This window comes from Camelina sativa, chromosome 7 (genome assembly GCF_030686135.1).
Source record: "Camelina sativa cultivar CO46 ecotype springtype chromosome 7, ASM3068613v1".
Classification (NCBI taxonomy): domain Eukaryota; kingdom Viridiplantae; phylum Streptophyta; class Magnoliopsida; order Brassicales; family Brassicaceae; genus Camelina; species Camelina sativa.
The window spans coordinates 16914240-16930949 of record NC_141886.1 but is presented as its reverse complement, the minus strand read 5'-3'; the positions used below and the strand labels follow the sequence as shown (position 1 = coordinate 16930949).

Genomic DNA, 16710 nt, shown 5'->3' with positions numbered 1-16710 from the left:
TGAAATAATGAAATATTTATTCCTAATATTTTTCATCCTTAGTTTTTTATACTTGACGAAAGGGGGAAAGGAAATAATGATCAAATCAGTTGTTTTGGCTCTCCCAACTCACGTTATGTGCTGCTTTAAACTTTCACAAAATTTGACATTTAAGTTAACGAGTGCTATTTTAAAGTTTTGGTGTATTTCTAATGGTAAGGACTGGGGGTTACACTAGGTGGCGTGAAATAAGTTATGCAAAGATAAGAGTGATGGTGCATTAAGGTTTCAGGCTTTGGATTAATGACGCGATGTTAGTTAAGTAGTATTGGCGATTGATTCAATATCCAAATTCCTTGTTGGCATGTGTAACGAGGGGTAGGTATTTTAGGAATAAACACATGTTATTTGGCCCAAACGTTGTATTCTCTGTCGTTTGGCTGGAAGAGTATTATCTCTGGTTCTCCCCCGGTGATGGACCAGCTTGCTCACCGAGGTGTTCACTGCGACCCTCGGGGTAAGAGGTGTGACTCTACGGTTGAGACAATTAATTATGCACTTTTTGAGTGCCCACGATCGCGGAAAGTTTGGGATTTATCCCCAGTTACGGTTGTGCCAGAGGGCTTTCCGTATGATTCGGTGTTCTCAATTTGAATTATATTTTCTGGAGGGAGACTCCTCAATTAGGAGATTCAGAGTAATTTCTCCAGCTACCATGGATTTTATGATCAATCTAGAAGCACAAAAATAAAAAAGTATTTCAAGGACTAGAGGTTGAGCCACAAGATATCATTGACCAGGCTTTGGGTGAAAAATCAGCATGGGAGGAGGAGAATTCTTTGTTAGAGGTTTATATGGGCCCATCTGATCCCTTTCCAAACCCTGAACCTTTACCCCGCTGTCAGATTGACGGTTCTTGGAAAGCAACAGATATGCATTCTCGCTTGGCATGGTGAGAGCAAAGTGTCTTCATCTGAGTCCATCCCCCCTTCATTCAGACCTAGAAGCATTATTGTGGGTCATGGAGGATATTCTATCTGGAGGGCTCCCCTGTCAGCGTTTCAAGACAAATTGTGCTGAGTTGGTCACGATGATCCACACCCCAAATGATTGGTCATTTTTTCCAACTTATTGGATGACAAGGAGCCGTTTCTGCTTTTCTCTCTCTCTCGGATTCCACGTGCATCAAACTCGAAGGCGGATTGTCTTGTTCGAGCTTCACGTTCTCTTGTCTCTGATGTTATCCAACTTATTTTTTGTACTAGTGTTATAATCTGAGAGATTCTATAGTGGTGTTCGACATCAAGACAGGTTTGCAAGTCTTGTTGTTGAGCTAGCACAGATGTCTTCAATATTTAAAGTACAAAGACAGTAGACACAAGGTAAAGTCATGCATAATCTATTTGATGTACTTGACCAAATTCTAAAACCACGCATCAGAGAGTTTTAGGACTTACATGGGTTTGTGAAGTTGCTGATGGAGTTAGAGACATGTGGCTAGCAACAAGTATGGAATCTCGCAAGTGCATGAAAAGAATCAATGTTTCCGCTTGAGTTGTATAATGATTTTGTTGTTAAAATTTTGTTTTTCTCTAAGCCACTCTAGATTCCGAAACTCATGTATTGGTAATTTGGTATGATGGTATCTCAACAACTGGAGTTTTAGTCACTAAACCACTGAACTTTTAAAATGAAATTAGGTTTTACCCCATCGTATACCACGAGTCTATTATTTTATTGATATGATATTGTAATGGTTTAGTGGTGGTGAATTGCATCTATATATATATAATATTAACTGTTGTAGCCTTGTAGGTAGGTTTTGTAGAAACTCTTGATTCGTAAGTTGAAAATATACATTTTATGATTTGTTTAGTTATGATTTAGGAATGAATGATATGACATATTCTTATTTTGATTCTCAATTGATATTATTGGATTAATAGTGTATATTTAAAGCTAATAAGAACTTACCAAATATGTAATCGCTTATTAAACGTAAATTAGATATTTTCTAAGATGTATTATATTGAATTAGTTGCTATATTATAGGGATGTGATTACAAAATTTGTGTTATCAATTCTTTTTGTCAAACTCAGCCCTAAAAATTCGGCATGCAAATTAGATTTTTCCTAAGATACAATGGGCATTAATTGACATTACTTGGATGTAAATAAGTATGCTATGGATTAAAAACCGACCCAAAATATTCAGTAATCTTAAGGAGGATCCGGGTAATTGAATCAATTATAATTTTAGTTAAAAATCTGACCAGAAGTTGGCAAAAAGCCAAAAAGTGATGACACCCTATTGTATTCCAAAAATATATTTCGAGCTCTATATGTGGATATATTTGTTTGGTTATAAATATCCTAAGACCATTTTAAAATTATATATCCGTTTATAAAAATTCAAATCACATCATATGCTGAAAAAATCTAAAATTTTATTAACTTTATGTATTAAATAGTAATTAAAATAATTAAATATAAGATTAAATAAAAGTGCAAGGAGAATTATATTTTAATTACATATTGATTTAAATTAGTTAGATAGTTTTTAGGAAATTAATATTATCAAATAAAGAAATGATTGTGTTTGGTTGTAAGGATTGTAGAGAATTTAGTTGGGACTTGTTTGAATACAAAGATAAGAGAGGATGTCACAAAAATGTACTTCAAAAATGTTAAGATAGATTGGCTATTAATTAGGATAAAATTGGCTATTAGGAAATATGATATCCAACCCAAGAATAGTCCATGATCCTTATATATTATTCCAAGGAACACATCCCAACCGATGTGGGATTATAATAGGCCTTCTCGAGATGTGGATGGGAAACGATCCAATGAAAAACTGCCCAATATAAATTTAGATTTCTATATTCATGAAATCTATATTTCCCAAAGATCATGTAAACTTAATTTAATTCAACCATAAATATTTTCTTAGAGAAGAAGAAACACTAACCTTGATCCATTGCTTGATGATGGATCCAAATCTTCAAATTGATTTTATCCTCCCTTTAACCTTTCTCTGTTATGATTCCTTTGATGGACAAGGAATCCACACTCTTCTCTCTTTCTATGTTTTTTTTGTTGTTCTTTTGTTACGACATCATTAATATGATGTTCGTTCATTATTTATATGTGACCAAACATCACTAGTGAACCAACATAACCATCCACGTAACAGTTACTTACGTGAACAGCCACTTAATGACATATGTATAACAACCTTTCATGTAATTAATATAATATTGCAGATTAATTACATGTTATCATATATCGAATAACATAGAAATATATTAACTATATATATTGGTAAGGAAGGAGGTTATCAATACACCTAATTCTAATCATTAACCAAAACCGATCCATCACGGTGTCATCTTATATATTAGAATTCATAAACGTTAATATGAACTTGAATTTTATAATTAAACCGAAAGACACATAGGCTACATAGAATATAAAATATTCTTACACTTAAACCCAACATCTCGGAAATACAACAAGACATGTCATTTATATGGGTCACATGTAGAAAATCATGTTTTTTGTGGGAAATTGATTGTTGGGTCTAACCACGGATTCTGATACCATATTAAGAAACATGGACATCCAACCCAAAACTAATTGGCAACAAATGAAGTAGTCTATGATCCTTATATATTACCCTAAGGAATACATCCCCACCAATGTGGGATTCTAATATTGGCCGATAATAAATTAAGTTATTTAAACATATGCTTTGCTTCTTGTCTTTTGGCTGGCTCTAGTAAGAAGAACAAAAAAAATATACGAGTCACGAGTGTTTGCGTTGTGATGTGGACAATGGCGATACACATAAATATTTACAGTGTACAATTTTGTATACAAACCTATTAAGCACGTCGCACGCGTTTTGGCTTTCACTGTCATTACGTGAGCAATAAACGTAGAAAGCAAGCTGTAACCATGTCATTTACCAAAACATAATTAGTATTTTTCTTCTTCAAATACCAAAACATTAATAGTATTAAGTTAAGCAGTAGCATTTCCTTAACTTTCAAATAACTAAAGCAAATTATTAGACATAGTCACATAGTCATAGATATTCGATTTAATTTATAATCTCATATAGCAAAAGAATATCAATACGTATTGGAATTATTTGAAATAAAGTCTTCGAAAATGATGAGAATAATAAATGTAAAAAAATGCGATTCCGATTCTACTAGAATATATAAATACATCTTCCCCATTTCCTAAGACCCAATTATGGTCAACTCACTCTTTAATAAATACCTCTAACCCATCATAACCCAAATTAAGTAGCCTTCCTTTTTTTTCTCAAAAAAAAAAATAAAACTCGTTAAATCCTTTCTACATTTCTTCTCCAAAAAAAAAAACCTAAACATCGTAGATTTTTTGAAATGCATCCGGGTAATGTATGGGGCGGATCGCTGGACGCAGTAGACAGCGACCGTGCCGCGGCAGACGAGGAAGAGCGTAGGAGGAACATGACGGACTGGGACAGAGGAGCTATCCACTCACAGAGGCATGAATTGGACGAGACGCAACAAGGTTGGTTACTTGCACCGCAAGATAGCTGGAGGAAGAAGAAGAAGAAATATGTAAACCTAGGTTGTGTTTCCGTGAGCCGCACGGTTTGTATGTGGACCGTTGGAGCTATTGCTGTCTTGTTCATCGTCGTTGCTCTCCCGATCATCATCGTCAAGTCGTTGCCTCGTCATAAGTCTATCCCTCCTCCTCCTGATAATTACACTCTTGCCCTTCACAAGGCGATTAAGTTTTTCGATGCCCAGAAATGTAAGTCTTCCTTACTCTTTTTTGTTTATTGATTTGCCAACTATTATCTTTGATTATATATTTATATGTGTGCATAATATAATGATGATAGTTACTGTTACCTTTTAAAAGATTTAACTAAGCTCAAGATGACAACAATGTCTTTCTGGTTTTATTTTATATAAAGTTGGGGTTCTTGGAAAATTTCAAAAGAAAGATGAAATAAATTTTCTGAGTTATCAAATTTTCATCAGTTCTATAGAAAAAAATATTTATCAAAAAATGAAAAATCTTTAAACTCGGTTTGGAGTAGAAGACTTAACTCTAAAAGCATGATGACTTAACAAAGAAAATATTTTTTTTCCCAAAAGAAAATGTGTGGAACATGTGAATATTTTATAAATTAAGAAAAGCCAGAATTTTAAAAGATAAAGGAAAAGGTACATCATTTTGTAGATATTTTATTCTTTTTTAAAAAAAATCTGGCTTTCCTAAATTTATAAATTTTAACTCAGTCTAATAAATAAATAAAAATATCTTCAAAATGATGTAGCTTTTTTTGTCTCTTCTAATTTCTAATTAACAAAGCCACATTTCATTTCTGACTTGTGAGGCAACTTTGAACAATTCCGCGTTTACAAGTATTTATTAACTTATTAGTAGTACTAGAAAAAGTTTTAATGATTCAAAAATAAACATTCTCTAGGTGGTAGACTTCAAGAAGGATATGTAAGTGTTTGACATCCCAATAAAATACCAAAATCAGTTTCAAGCACGTATATCCGACTAACTAGCTTGTCGCATTTTTCCCATTTTGTTCTTGTGACTGTGAGCTGGCTTTTGGTAATGATCACGATGTGACTTTCCTAACGACTAACGCGGTTTTGATATTTGAGCAGAATAATTTCATTACAAAAACAAAATAAACTTAACATGAATATTTCAAATGTTCATATATATGAAGTGGAGTTAAAAAAAAAACACTTAACTAACACCGATATGTCAAAGGTTGCATATAATTTTAAAAGAAAAATATGTCAAGGCACAATATCATATTTTGACGTAGCAAAATATTCAAGAAATCCATAGTATTATCATATTAGAATCTAGATGGTAAGCATTAGAGAATCTAGTGGAGTAAAAATGAGTAAAACATTGATGATATGGGAAAATAATCTGAAAATGCGATATTGTAGCGGGTAAACTGCCGAAGAAGAATAAGGTTTCATGGAGGGGAGATTCGGGGTTGAAGGATGGGTTGCCGGACGTGGTCGGAGGATTGGTCGGAGGGTACTACGACGAGGGAAGCAACGGCAAGTTTCATTTTCCGATGGCATTCTCAATGACAATGCTAAGTTGGAGTCTTATTGAGTATAGCCACAAATACAAAGCCATCGATGAGTATGATCACATGAGAGATGTTCTCAAATGGGGCACTGATTATCTTCTTCTCACTTTCAACAATTCTGCTACTCGCCTTGATAAAATTTACACTCAGGTATTTTTTTTCTCTGTATATTCTTCTCAATTTACTGATCATTTCTTGGTATCAAGAAACCTATACGCAAGTGTTTGACAAAACTCTGTTACAATAGTTTCGTGTTCACCAAGAAAACCTATACCCTAAGGCTCTTGACTATTTTGATTAAAGCTCTGTTTCCATAACTCTTAGGTTGGTGGAGGACTAAGAGACTCAGAATCTCCAGATGATATCTATTGTTGGCAAAGACCAGAAGACATGTCCTACGACCGTCCTGTCCTCTCCTCCACTTCTGCTGCCGACCTAGGTGCTGAAGTTGCTGCGGCCTTATCCGCTGCCTCAATCGTATTTACCGATAAACCAGACTACGCCAAAAAGCTCAAAAGAGGCGCAGAAACTTTATATCCCTTCTTTAGAAGCAAGTCTAAACGTAAGCGCTACTCTGACGGACAACCAACGGCTCAAGCCTTCTACAACTCAACCAGTATGTTCGACGAGTTCATGTGGGCTGGTGCGTGGCTTTACTACGCCACTGGAAACAAGACTTATATACAATACGCCACCACACCGAGTGTACCTCAAACGGCTAAAGCTTTTGCTAATCGACCTGAGATGATGGTACCGAGCTGGAATAACAAATTACCTGGAGCGATGTTGTTGATGACTCGGTATAGATTGTTCTTGAACCCTGGTTTTCCTTACGAGAGCATGCTTAATAGGTACCATAATGCTACTGGTGTTACCATGTGCGCTTATCTCAAGCAGTACAATGTGTTTAACCGGACTTCAGGTGATTTAATTACTTTGTTTCCTCTGTTTTGCATTTGTATGTGTCTAGAAAAAAGGTCTTGAATTTTTCTTTTTGACAATATTTTCAGGAGGGCTTGTACAACTCAACATGGGGAAACCAAGACCACTTGAATATGTGGCTCATGCTTCCTTCTTAGCTTCCTTGTTTGCTGATTATCTTAATTCAACTGGAGTTCCTGGATGGTACTGTGGCCCTACGTTTGTAGAGAATCATGTTCTCAAGGATTTTGCTCAGTCTCAGGTAAGAACAAACCAACGGCCTTTACCACCCTACATTTTTTCAGAAATCTGACTAATTTAGAACAATTGATGATTATGAATTTGATTATGTTGTATATTTTATCAGATTGATTACATTCTTGGAGACAACCCTTTAAAAATGAGCTATGTGGTTGGGTTCGGCAAGAAGTATCCAAGACGCGTACACCACCGAGGAGCTACGATCCCAAACGACAAGAAGAGAAGAAGCTGTAGAGAAGGGTTGAAGTATAGAGACACAAAGAATCCAAATCCAAATAACATCACAGGAGCTATGGTCGGTGGACCAAACAAATTCGATCAGTTCCATGACTTGCGAAACAATTATAACGCGAGCGAGCCTACTCTCTCCGGAAACGCAGGCCTCGTGGCTGCTCTCATTTCTTTAACTAGCAGTGGGGGAGACAGAATCGATAAGAACACGATGTTCAATAGTGTTCCTCCTCTCTACCCTCCAGCCCCACCACCTCCCAAAGCCTGGAAGCCTTGAGAATATTTCATCTACGTCACTGAGTTTAAATTATATATGTTACATTCAATCTTTTTTGTCATTTGGTTACATAAATATAACAATTTTTTTTGTTTTAATATATATAAATGTTGTTCCAATGAAAGCTAGAGAAATTAAATCAATGTAGACTTTTAAATGAGAAAATATCTTATCTTACATAAGACAATATATACAAAGAGTGATCTTTAATTTAGTGGCTTACGCGTTACGAGTTCTATATAATGGATATGATTTAGACAAAATCATATAGTCATTAGTGACTGCAAAAAGTACGAAACTGCAAACTATGTATTCTTTATTCGAGCTATAAATTGGTGAGTCTCTAGCTACATAAATGTTACAACGGTTACTTCCAAACAGGAAGGAAAAATCTAGGACTAATAACCAAGAAAACAAACTTAATTAAGTACCCCTAAATTGTAGGGGGTTCATTTCAACATGAATTGACCAAATATTTTCTAACAAAAGGTCTTGCTGAAGTAGTGAAATGTAATATACTCTACATTTCAAACCTGTGTCACTGAGCGAGACAAGAACCTGGTTCCAAAGGCACGACTCTTCCGCCACCAACCAAAGGTGCGGCTGCAACGCCTCTTTGATTTAATAAGCATCTGAAGTGAGCCAACCTCGTTGTTACCTTGTCTGGATTTGTAGCCAACTTTGCATAAGGTGTCCACAACCGCTCTTTCAAACACAAAATATATAGTTAATCTTTAGCAATTAGCACACGGTATGTTATAAAATATTTTGCAAGATCTATAAGAAAATATCATAACTACCTGCAGCTGCGGCAGCGCGAGGCCAAATGGTTTGTTCAATGTCAGAAGCATCAATATGTTCACCCCACATGCAAACCTCGCCACCAAGTACTAGACTTTGTTGCTTTTTATCCTTTATGTCTTGAAGTGGCTCGTTATCGTAAAAGCCTTGCCAAGGTGCGTCTATATGATCCAAATACCATTTGTCTTGGTTACTCACTATACACCTTAAACCGGAAGCTGTCACTCTCTCAACAACTCCGGTACCAAGCCTGATTCACCAAAGTAAAAAAGTTCGTTTTAATTCAACGTTGATCAACGATTCTTGTCTTCTATATATGTATGTAATTACCAGTTGTGAACCACGGTTTTTGGGTTTAATTTGCTTCCAAAATTGTTGAAGGTTTCTTCCCTACAATATAACATTTAGAGCAAAATGTAGTAAGTCATAGCAAAATTTTGATTACTTTTTTTTCGTTTTCTAATGAAAGTTTAATTGACTACCAGTTAATAGTTTCATATCCATGAGACAAAGCGATCTTTTGTGCCCGTAGCACGAAATATTGATAGGCTTCTTCTTCACTCATCCGATGCTTTTTAAGCCTTCAAGTTAAAAAGTTGGAGTAACATGAGGTAAAACGTTTTAATTAAAGAACTTTACAAGTGTGTCTGAGTATCATTACCATTGGGCTATTCGCGGTGTTGCTGACCAACAAGCTGCAACGAAGTACATGTAATCAGAATTCAGAACCAACACTATAGAGAGGAAATATGATAAACTGATGAGGAGACGCGCGTTACTTGTATTTACTTCGTCACCTCCCAAATGGACAAATTTAAACTTAAAGATCTTGCTGAAATCTGAAAAAAAAAAAATTCCATTAGTATTTAGGAAAATGAAGTTACGCGAGAAAAGAGTGTTTCGGATTAAGATTTTTACCAGAAAGAATGCCATCAATGACCTTAAATGTAAAGTTACTGCTCACGTCAAGTGGTTCTTGACAATTCTTGGAGGGCCACAAGGAAGGATAGCCTTTTCCCCTTTATTTAGTTATAAAAATTATAGTTAATACTATTATAAAAACTAATTTGTGAAATTGTGAAAATATAAATGTTGTGAAGAAAATTACCATGAGAGAGCGTGTCCTGGAACATCAATCTCAGCCAAGACATGGATCCCTCTTCGTTGAGCATAACTATAAATACATACACGAAGTTAATAAGAAGGAACTATCCTATGATTTTGAACTTTGAGAATCAATTAGTAATACATGTACATAAATCAGTAAGAATTCCAACATACTTGACGATTTCAGCGGCGTCATCGAAGGTGTATCGCTGCGAGGAAGAGTAAGCACCGTTCCATAGCTTGGGGTAAGAAGGAATCTCTAATGGAAATGACTGTGTATCAACAATGTGCCAATGTAACACATTCTACACCAAACCAACAAAAGTATTTATTAGTGATGACTGATGTGATTCACCAACCAACCAAATTGATTCATCTTTAGAGCTTACAAGTTTGGCGTATGTCATGGAATCAATCACGTTCTTTATTACCGGAAGTGGCAAATAATGTCGGGATGTATCTACGTAATAAAAATAAATAAACAATCGATCACATCATATAAGTGATGTGTGTCATTAAGTAATTAGAGAAGAAATTACACGATCACTTACCAATTAAAAGGCCACGGTAAGAGAATCTAGGCTGGTCAGTAATATTCCATGGAGTCATTAGAATCTCTATTACCTTTTTCTTCAAATTAAAATGGCATAACTGGCTAAATGTCTGCATTTATAATTTCACTTTCTTCAATAACTCGACATCTTACAATGATAACCAAATTGGGGTAAAGAATAAACACAAACCTGTAGACCGTGTAATGCACCATAAACGCTCTTTGCCTACATTGTAAAACAAATATCAAAGGAGAGATTTATTATGATTGTATTTGTTAACTTACCTGAATATTGATTTAAACACAAGGGGCCACACTAGTGTAATCACAGTATTATAAGATTTGGGAAATAATTGAAATATGAACAGCTAACGAATTGTGCTTATGCATTTGTATTCTTTATTAGGAAAGAAAAACAAAAAAGAAGGGCACACTAATTCCATCATGTTTAATGCAGTTCACGTGGAGGACACTACTTCATGTCCCTACCTATGTTACATGAGTCTCTATAGTGCCAGTGGAAGAAAAAAGAAAGGTGCAAAAGTACTAATAAGATCATAAAAACACAACACAACAGAAGCCTTTAAATGTTTCTTTTTTTTTTTTTTTTCAAAAACATGTATTTTACGGTGAAAAATTGATTACATGTCGAACTCAACAATAAACGAAAACGGAAGAATTGAAAGAAAAACAAAATATATAGAGTTTGGTTCTTATATGGTTATAAAGCTGAGTATAAATTTAAATTTGTATGGATGTATCATGTATGAGTAGGTAGAGAAAATGATAAAAGTTAGGTTTAGGTGGTGGGTGGTATCAACTAACCTCGAGGTGTGCATACGACGGCTTTTCTGGGGATGGAACCACTAATTTGTACGACTCGTCTTCTCCATATTCCAACTGCAGCACAACAAGAATCACACAATTTTAACGACTTTTGTTAGGTTTTAAATACAAACAATAAGTTTCACCCCCAAAAAAAAAAAATTGAAACAATATTTTCTTCATTAGTCGTTCATCTACTTTTCTGGGGGGGGGGGGGGGGTTTCCCATTTTTAACTTTCAAATTATCAGATTATTAATAACTAACCAGAACCTTACAGAATGTATACAATAAATTACAAAATTAAGTGTATCGAAAGTCAAAAGATGATCCCATGAAGTAAAAGCTAGTATGAAAATGTAGACATATTATCAATTTATCATCGCTTAAATACTCATATACTAGATAGTGACCCACACTCTTACAACGTGGGAAAATATTCACGTAATTTTGGATTTGTTTGTTACAAAATAATTGTAAAAAATTATTTATTCTATATATTTTATAAAATTCTATATTTAATTTATTTAGTTTCATATTCTGATTTCGATTTATAGTCGATATCACTATTTTGGTTTGGGTGAAATATCAAAATTTTTAATTATAAATTTGATAAAGTCTAAAAAAACCCAACAAAACATGTATTGACTCGTGATCTGGTATTACAAATAGATGTGATCGTGTTTAGAGATCTTAATATACCGAATTTATAATAGTGAATGGTGTTAATATTGACATCATTGCAGCTATTGGTATACCATGTTAGTATATATTAACTTTATATTTGAAAATTATATTTAAATTATATATGTATATGTATACTGTCAACATAATACACTTAGTATTGTTTATATAGTGAATATTGTGCATACAAAATTAGTTTTAGCAAATTAAATAGTTTGTTATTGTTTTCTAAGATTTCAGAAACAATAAATAGAATCTGTTAAATAACTTTATTAAATAATTTCAAAAATATTATTTAAAAAAAAACATAAAATTTTATTTTTAAAACAAACATAAAATTTTATTTTGTTAATAATTAGAATAATTAAAATAAAATAGTATTTTCGTAATATGCCACATCAAAACTGGTTAAAGTTTTAACAACATTGCTTAAATAAGTATATATGGATATTTTAAAAATATAAGCAATGTTGTATCTTAGATTTATAATAGAATAGTCGTTATTAAACAATTTAATATGCAAATATTTAGTCTTAGTTTTATAAACAAAATTAATTTTTATAATTGTTCTAAATAATTTGTTATTGTTTCCTAAGATTTATGAAAAAATAAATAAATTATGTTAAATAATTTCGAAAATATTGTTTAATTATTTTTAAACTAATATAAAGTTTTTCTTTTATTAGTTATTAAATTAATTAAAATGTAATGGCAGTTTTGTAATATATCATATGATAGTAGAGTTAAACTTTAACAACATTACTTAAAATAGGTATATCAAGATTGTTTCTATTCTTACACTAAAAAATCTTTATAGATTTTTTTATAATAGCGCATGGAATAAATTAAGACTAAAATCTAGAATAATCCTCTAGACGTGCACTTGAAAATCCTTTATACTATAAAGCACAAGTCACATGACTAATAGAAATATGCCACATAAGATTAGTTTTCAATTTTAAAAATTAATTAAAATTAGTAAAAAAATATATTCTCTACTTCAAAAATTAACGTAACTTCCTCAGTTTTTTTTTACATATTTAATAAAAAAAAATATGAAACAAAAATCAGAAAATCCCTAAATTTTCTCTTACACTACACCACTATTTTTCAAACCGCCATATCTTCATTTTTAAAAATAAAAAATCTAATTCACATTGTATCTTCCGCTTTCCATTAATTTTTTTTCTCTCATATACATCGATTAGAAATTGTGTTGAAAAAAATTGTAATTGATCCAAGCTTATTGATTTTTTTTCATCTTAGATTCACTTCTCTTCTTTTCAGATTTATTGTCTTTCTTTTTTCTTTTAATTTCAGATTTATTGTTTTGTGCAGTTTTATTTACCTCTCTTCTCTTTATTTCAAATTCATGGTTCATTGTGTATTGAACAAAACAAGAGAAAGCTTTTATTATAAGAGAAAACAAGAGAAAGCTCGCTGTGTATCTCCAAAAATTGTTTACTGTATAAGAAGAGCTGTAAGTTTTTTTTTCTATGTTTTTATTATAAAACTCAGTTCTATGCTATCGTTCATTATAGTAATAATTTAAAAAAATTGATTTATTGTTGCCTCAAGCAATGCTAAATTAATGTTTTCTTATCATTCTTAGAGGTCATGTTCATCAAATTTAACATTTTTTATTAAGTCATAACTCAAAAACCAGTGGTACCGGTCCATAGGACGGGCATAATACTAGTAAATTATATTGTGGTAAAAGAATTAATCCCTATCTTAAATTCTTAACCAATATGACATTGGATTATTACTCCCACTTAACTATTTATTATAAATTTTTAGAATTTCTTCTACTACGTATTCTTTTGTTACTTATCACGTGGAATCTGAAAGATGATCAGATTAAAATCTGGATATGTATATTAAAATCTGGATCTAGGAATGTAATATTATTATTAAATGATATGATTGAAAATAACGAGGATGTCCGTGAGTTCGGTGGACCACCCCACAGGCCACAACCAAGTCGCCAGACACCAATCAGCAAAGCCAAGCAACCAAAAGTATAATATAAACAGAGAAGTTGGATAACCGATACATCTACGCACAAACATAACAATCTCTACACATCCGGAGTTCTCCAATAAATATAAGGATCTAGCAGTTTTCATGGAAATCTCACGGGAAAAGTTGCGTAAATTAGAGATCAATTTTATAAAATATATTATTAAACATCTCTCTATTTTAAGGAGGAAACTACTCGATCAGGAGTTGGCAAAAGATAAATGAAGACAAAAAAAAAACAAGTTATAACAATTGGTTAATGATAAACATGTTAGAGGAAAACAATTGAGGTAAGTATCTCATTCTTTTCTTATTATACCAATCAAGATAAAGACAATAAAAACAAATTTCAGCATAACTTTCTATATATTTTGGGTTTATGTAAGAACTCTTATGAATTGAAATATATATTTTTTTTTCTCCTTTTGACCAATTAAATGTTTACTTATAAGGTTGTTAAATTGTTAGTCAAAGTCAAATGCAATAATAGAGAAATATACCAATTTATGTAAGTCTAATTTCTATGAGTTATGGTATTAATTTTTCTTTTAAAAATGAAGTGGATCAAAATAAAAAATTTAGGAAATGAACAACACATATTTTCTAAATCTTTTAGAAAATAAATATACAGTATTAGTATAATATTAAATTTAAATAAAATTTACGCAAAATAAGTTTATATATATATTAATGAGTTTCTGGGTTTTCTACAACAAAATAAATAAAAATTACTTGAACTAAATAAACACCGAACTAAGCGTTAGTGCAATTTTCATGTTAATATATATATTTTCAATAAAGGTTTTAAAAAAAATAAGAAACAAATATTTTCAAAGTATCAAAATATTTCCTTCACATAATTTTCCAAAGGTAACATATATTTTTGGATTTCCAAGATATAGGTGGACTAGTGGATATAAAGTGTTTCAAGGAAAAAGAAAATAAAAGAAAGATAATATGCTGCAACATTTGTGAAAGTGACATACATCTCGTTTTCTGTTTTTATAAAGAAAAATGACATATATCAAAAAAGTGGATAAAATTTATAACCAATAAAGACAATTGATTTTATTTTAATAATGAGATGATTATAACTAATAATGACATTAAACGTAAAGCTTTTTTTGTATAATAATTCATGTTCTCTAAATTCAATAACTTGTAGATCATTAAAAAATAACTTGTTGTTGTGGATTAATGATAAATGAAACTAACCTCATCGGTGGAGGAGGAGATAATGACGTGGAGTCCCTGAAGCAAAGCAGATCCACCGGAGCGTGAAGAGTTCCGGCCACCGGAGACGACGTGGCTCAGTCTCACAACATCGAGCATTCTATCAAATCCTTCTTTCAAGATCCCTGTAGTGTCTTCATATTTGCTTCCTTCCGTAACAAGCTTGAAATCTCCACTTAGATACATTCGCCGGCCACCGTGGCTAACTTCCGCCGGCAACGGCCAAATCCTCAGCCTCTCTATGTCTTCAAAGGCGGAGATTGCTCCGGCCATGAATAGCGTAAACAACGGCAAAACGCCGGCGATCTTTGCTCCTCTACCTCTCATTTTTTTCCCTCTTAGTAAAACGAAAAATAGTAAAAATGTTTTGAGGAAAAAAATGTAGCAAAAAATAGAAGAGCATCGTAGATCGAAGTCTCTCTCTTTATATATACACGTTAGACAAAGCCTCTGAAATATACAATTAAGTATTAACACTGCACCAACCCTCTGAAATAATTATAGAAGTAAATCATACTCTACTTAATAAAAAAAAGATATATAGAGGAAAAAATCCATTTAATATAATCCTTTATGTTATGCGATAACTAAATATTTATTGTGTGTTAAAGAAAATATATTTATTGTAAAAAAAATTTATTCCAGTTATGGCTAATGAAATTGTGCTTATTTTAGATTTCATATATATATATATATATATATATATATATATATGTATGTAGGGGAAAAGGTGAATAATTGAGGCTGATGTTTTTTTTTTTGGTTAGTGATTTTGGTGAGAATTTGGTTAGTTGCTGGTAATATTGATATTGTGGATGTGATTTTCGTTTGGTTTGGTCACTTGGGGACTATGTTATCATATGTTTTTTTGTTTTTCTGATATTATTTTATTAATATTAAGAACGAATTGATACATATAGGTTTTCAATTCTGTATGGTTATGACACTCTGTGTATACTTTGATTGATTCAAATAAAACTATAGATCATAATTAAACTAATAGAAAATAGAATAATAATAATTTCCAACATTTGTTTGTTTAATTAAAATATATTAGGCACATTTAAACGTGCATGGATATTATAATTACGACGATACTAGCTAGCATAACAGTGGCACAAATTTAAATTCATGATGTACCACAGTCATATTATGATTTAATTCAAAAGATTGTGATGTTGCGCATATGAAAATTTAAATTGTTCTGTCTCTCAAGCTTTCTTCACCAATCTATGTTAAATTACATCTGGTTTTCTACCCTTTAAGTTATATTTATTTATAAAACTAATCTTTAAAAAAATTACACAAAAAAACAAAATCATTAGATTCCTAAAATGTTTCTACCAAATTAGTTTATAATTTCCTAAAACAATTTATATATTTAGAAACACTAAAAATTAAAAATATAATAATGTAAGAATAATTCTTTTATGGTTTAAATCTGAAATAGCACTAACAATTTAAATTTTTATAACCATGATAAATCCAAAACTGGAAACATGTAACATATATAAAATTAAATAATTGTTCCGTTGTGTATGTATACCAGTCTGTAGTATACAGCTAGTCAAATTTTAAAATTAACAATCAAAATATAATTATACAATCTTAAACACTAAACAAAAGAAATAAAATTAACAAATAAATACAATTTTTTAAAATTTAGTTTTTTTTAA

At 32.0% G+C, this 16710-nt stretch overlaps 2 protein-coding genes across 2 annotated transcripts; one reads left to right on the top strand and one right to left on the bottom strand.

Annotated features, from left to right (window-relative positions):
- The first annotated feature begins 4238 nt into the window (after nucleotides 1–4238).
- On the top strand, nucleotides 4239–7952 carry LOC104701158 (endoglucanase 7). Its single transcript, XM_087458990.1, has 5 exons — nucleotides 4239–4794; nucleotides 5970–6271; nucleotides 6446–7043; nucleotides 7132–7304; nucleotides 7410–7952. The coding sequence occupies exons 1-5, from the start codon at nucleotides 4398–4400 to the stop codon at nucleotides 7809–7811; spliced, it is 1872 nt and encodes a 623-aa protein (XP_087315116.1). The 5' UTR covers nucleotides 4239–4397; the 3' UTR covers nucleotides 7812–7952.
- A 154-nt stretch (nucleotides 7953–8106) lies between these two features.
- Nucleotides 8107–15698, bottom strand: LOC104701157 (beta-hexosaminidase 3). The gene is made up of 14 exons (XM_010416798.3): nucleotides 15017–15698; nucleotides 11098–11172; nucleotides 10463–10498; nucleotides 10271–10382; nucleotides 10109–10179; nucleotides 9894–10024; nucleotides 9721–9786; nucleotides 9531–9631; nucleotides 9392–9451; nucleotides 9274–9307; nucleotides 9095–9193; nucleotides 8943–9002; nucleotides 8612–8862; nucleotides 8107–8516 (listed from the first exon to the last, which is right to left on the bottom strand). The coding sequence occupies exons 1-14, from the start codon at nucleotides 15359–15361 to the stop codon at nucleotides 8350–8352; spliced, it is 1608 nt and encodes a 535-aa protein (XP_010415100.1). The 5' UTR covers nucleotides 15362–15698; the 3' UTR covers nucleotides 8107–8349.
- Nucleotides 15699–16710: the final 1012 nt, after the last annotated feature.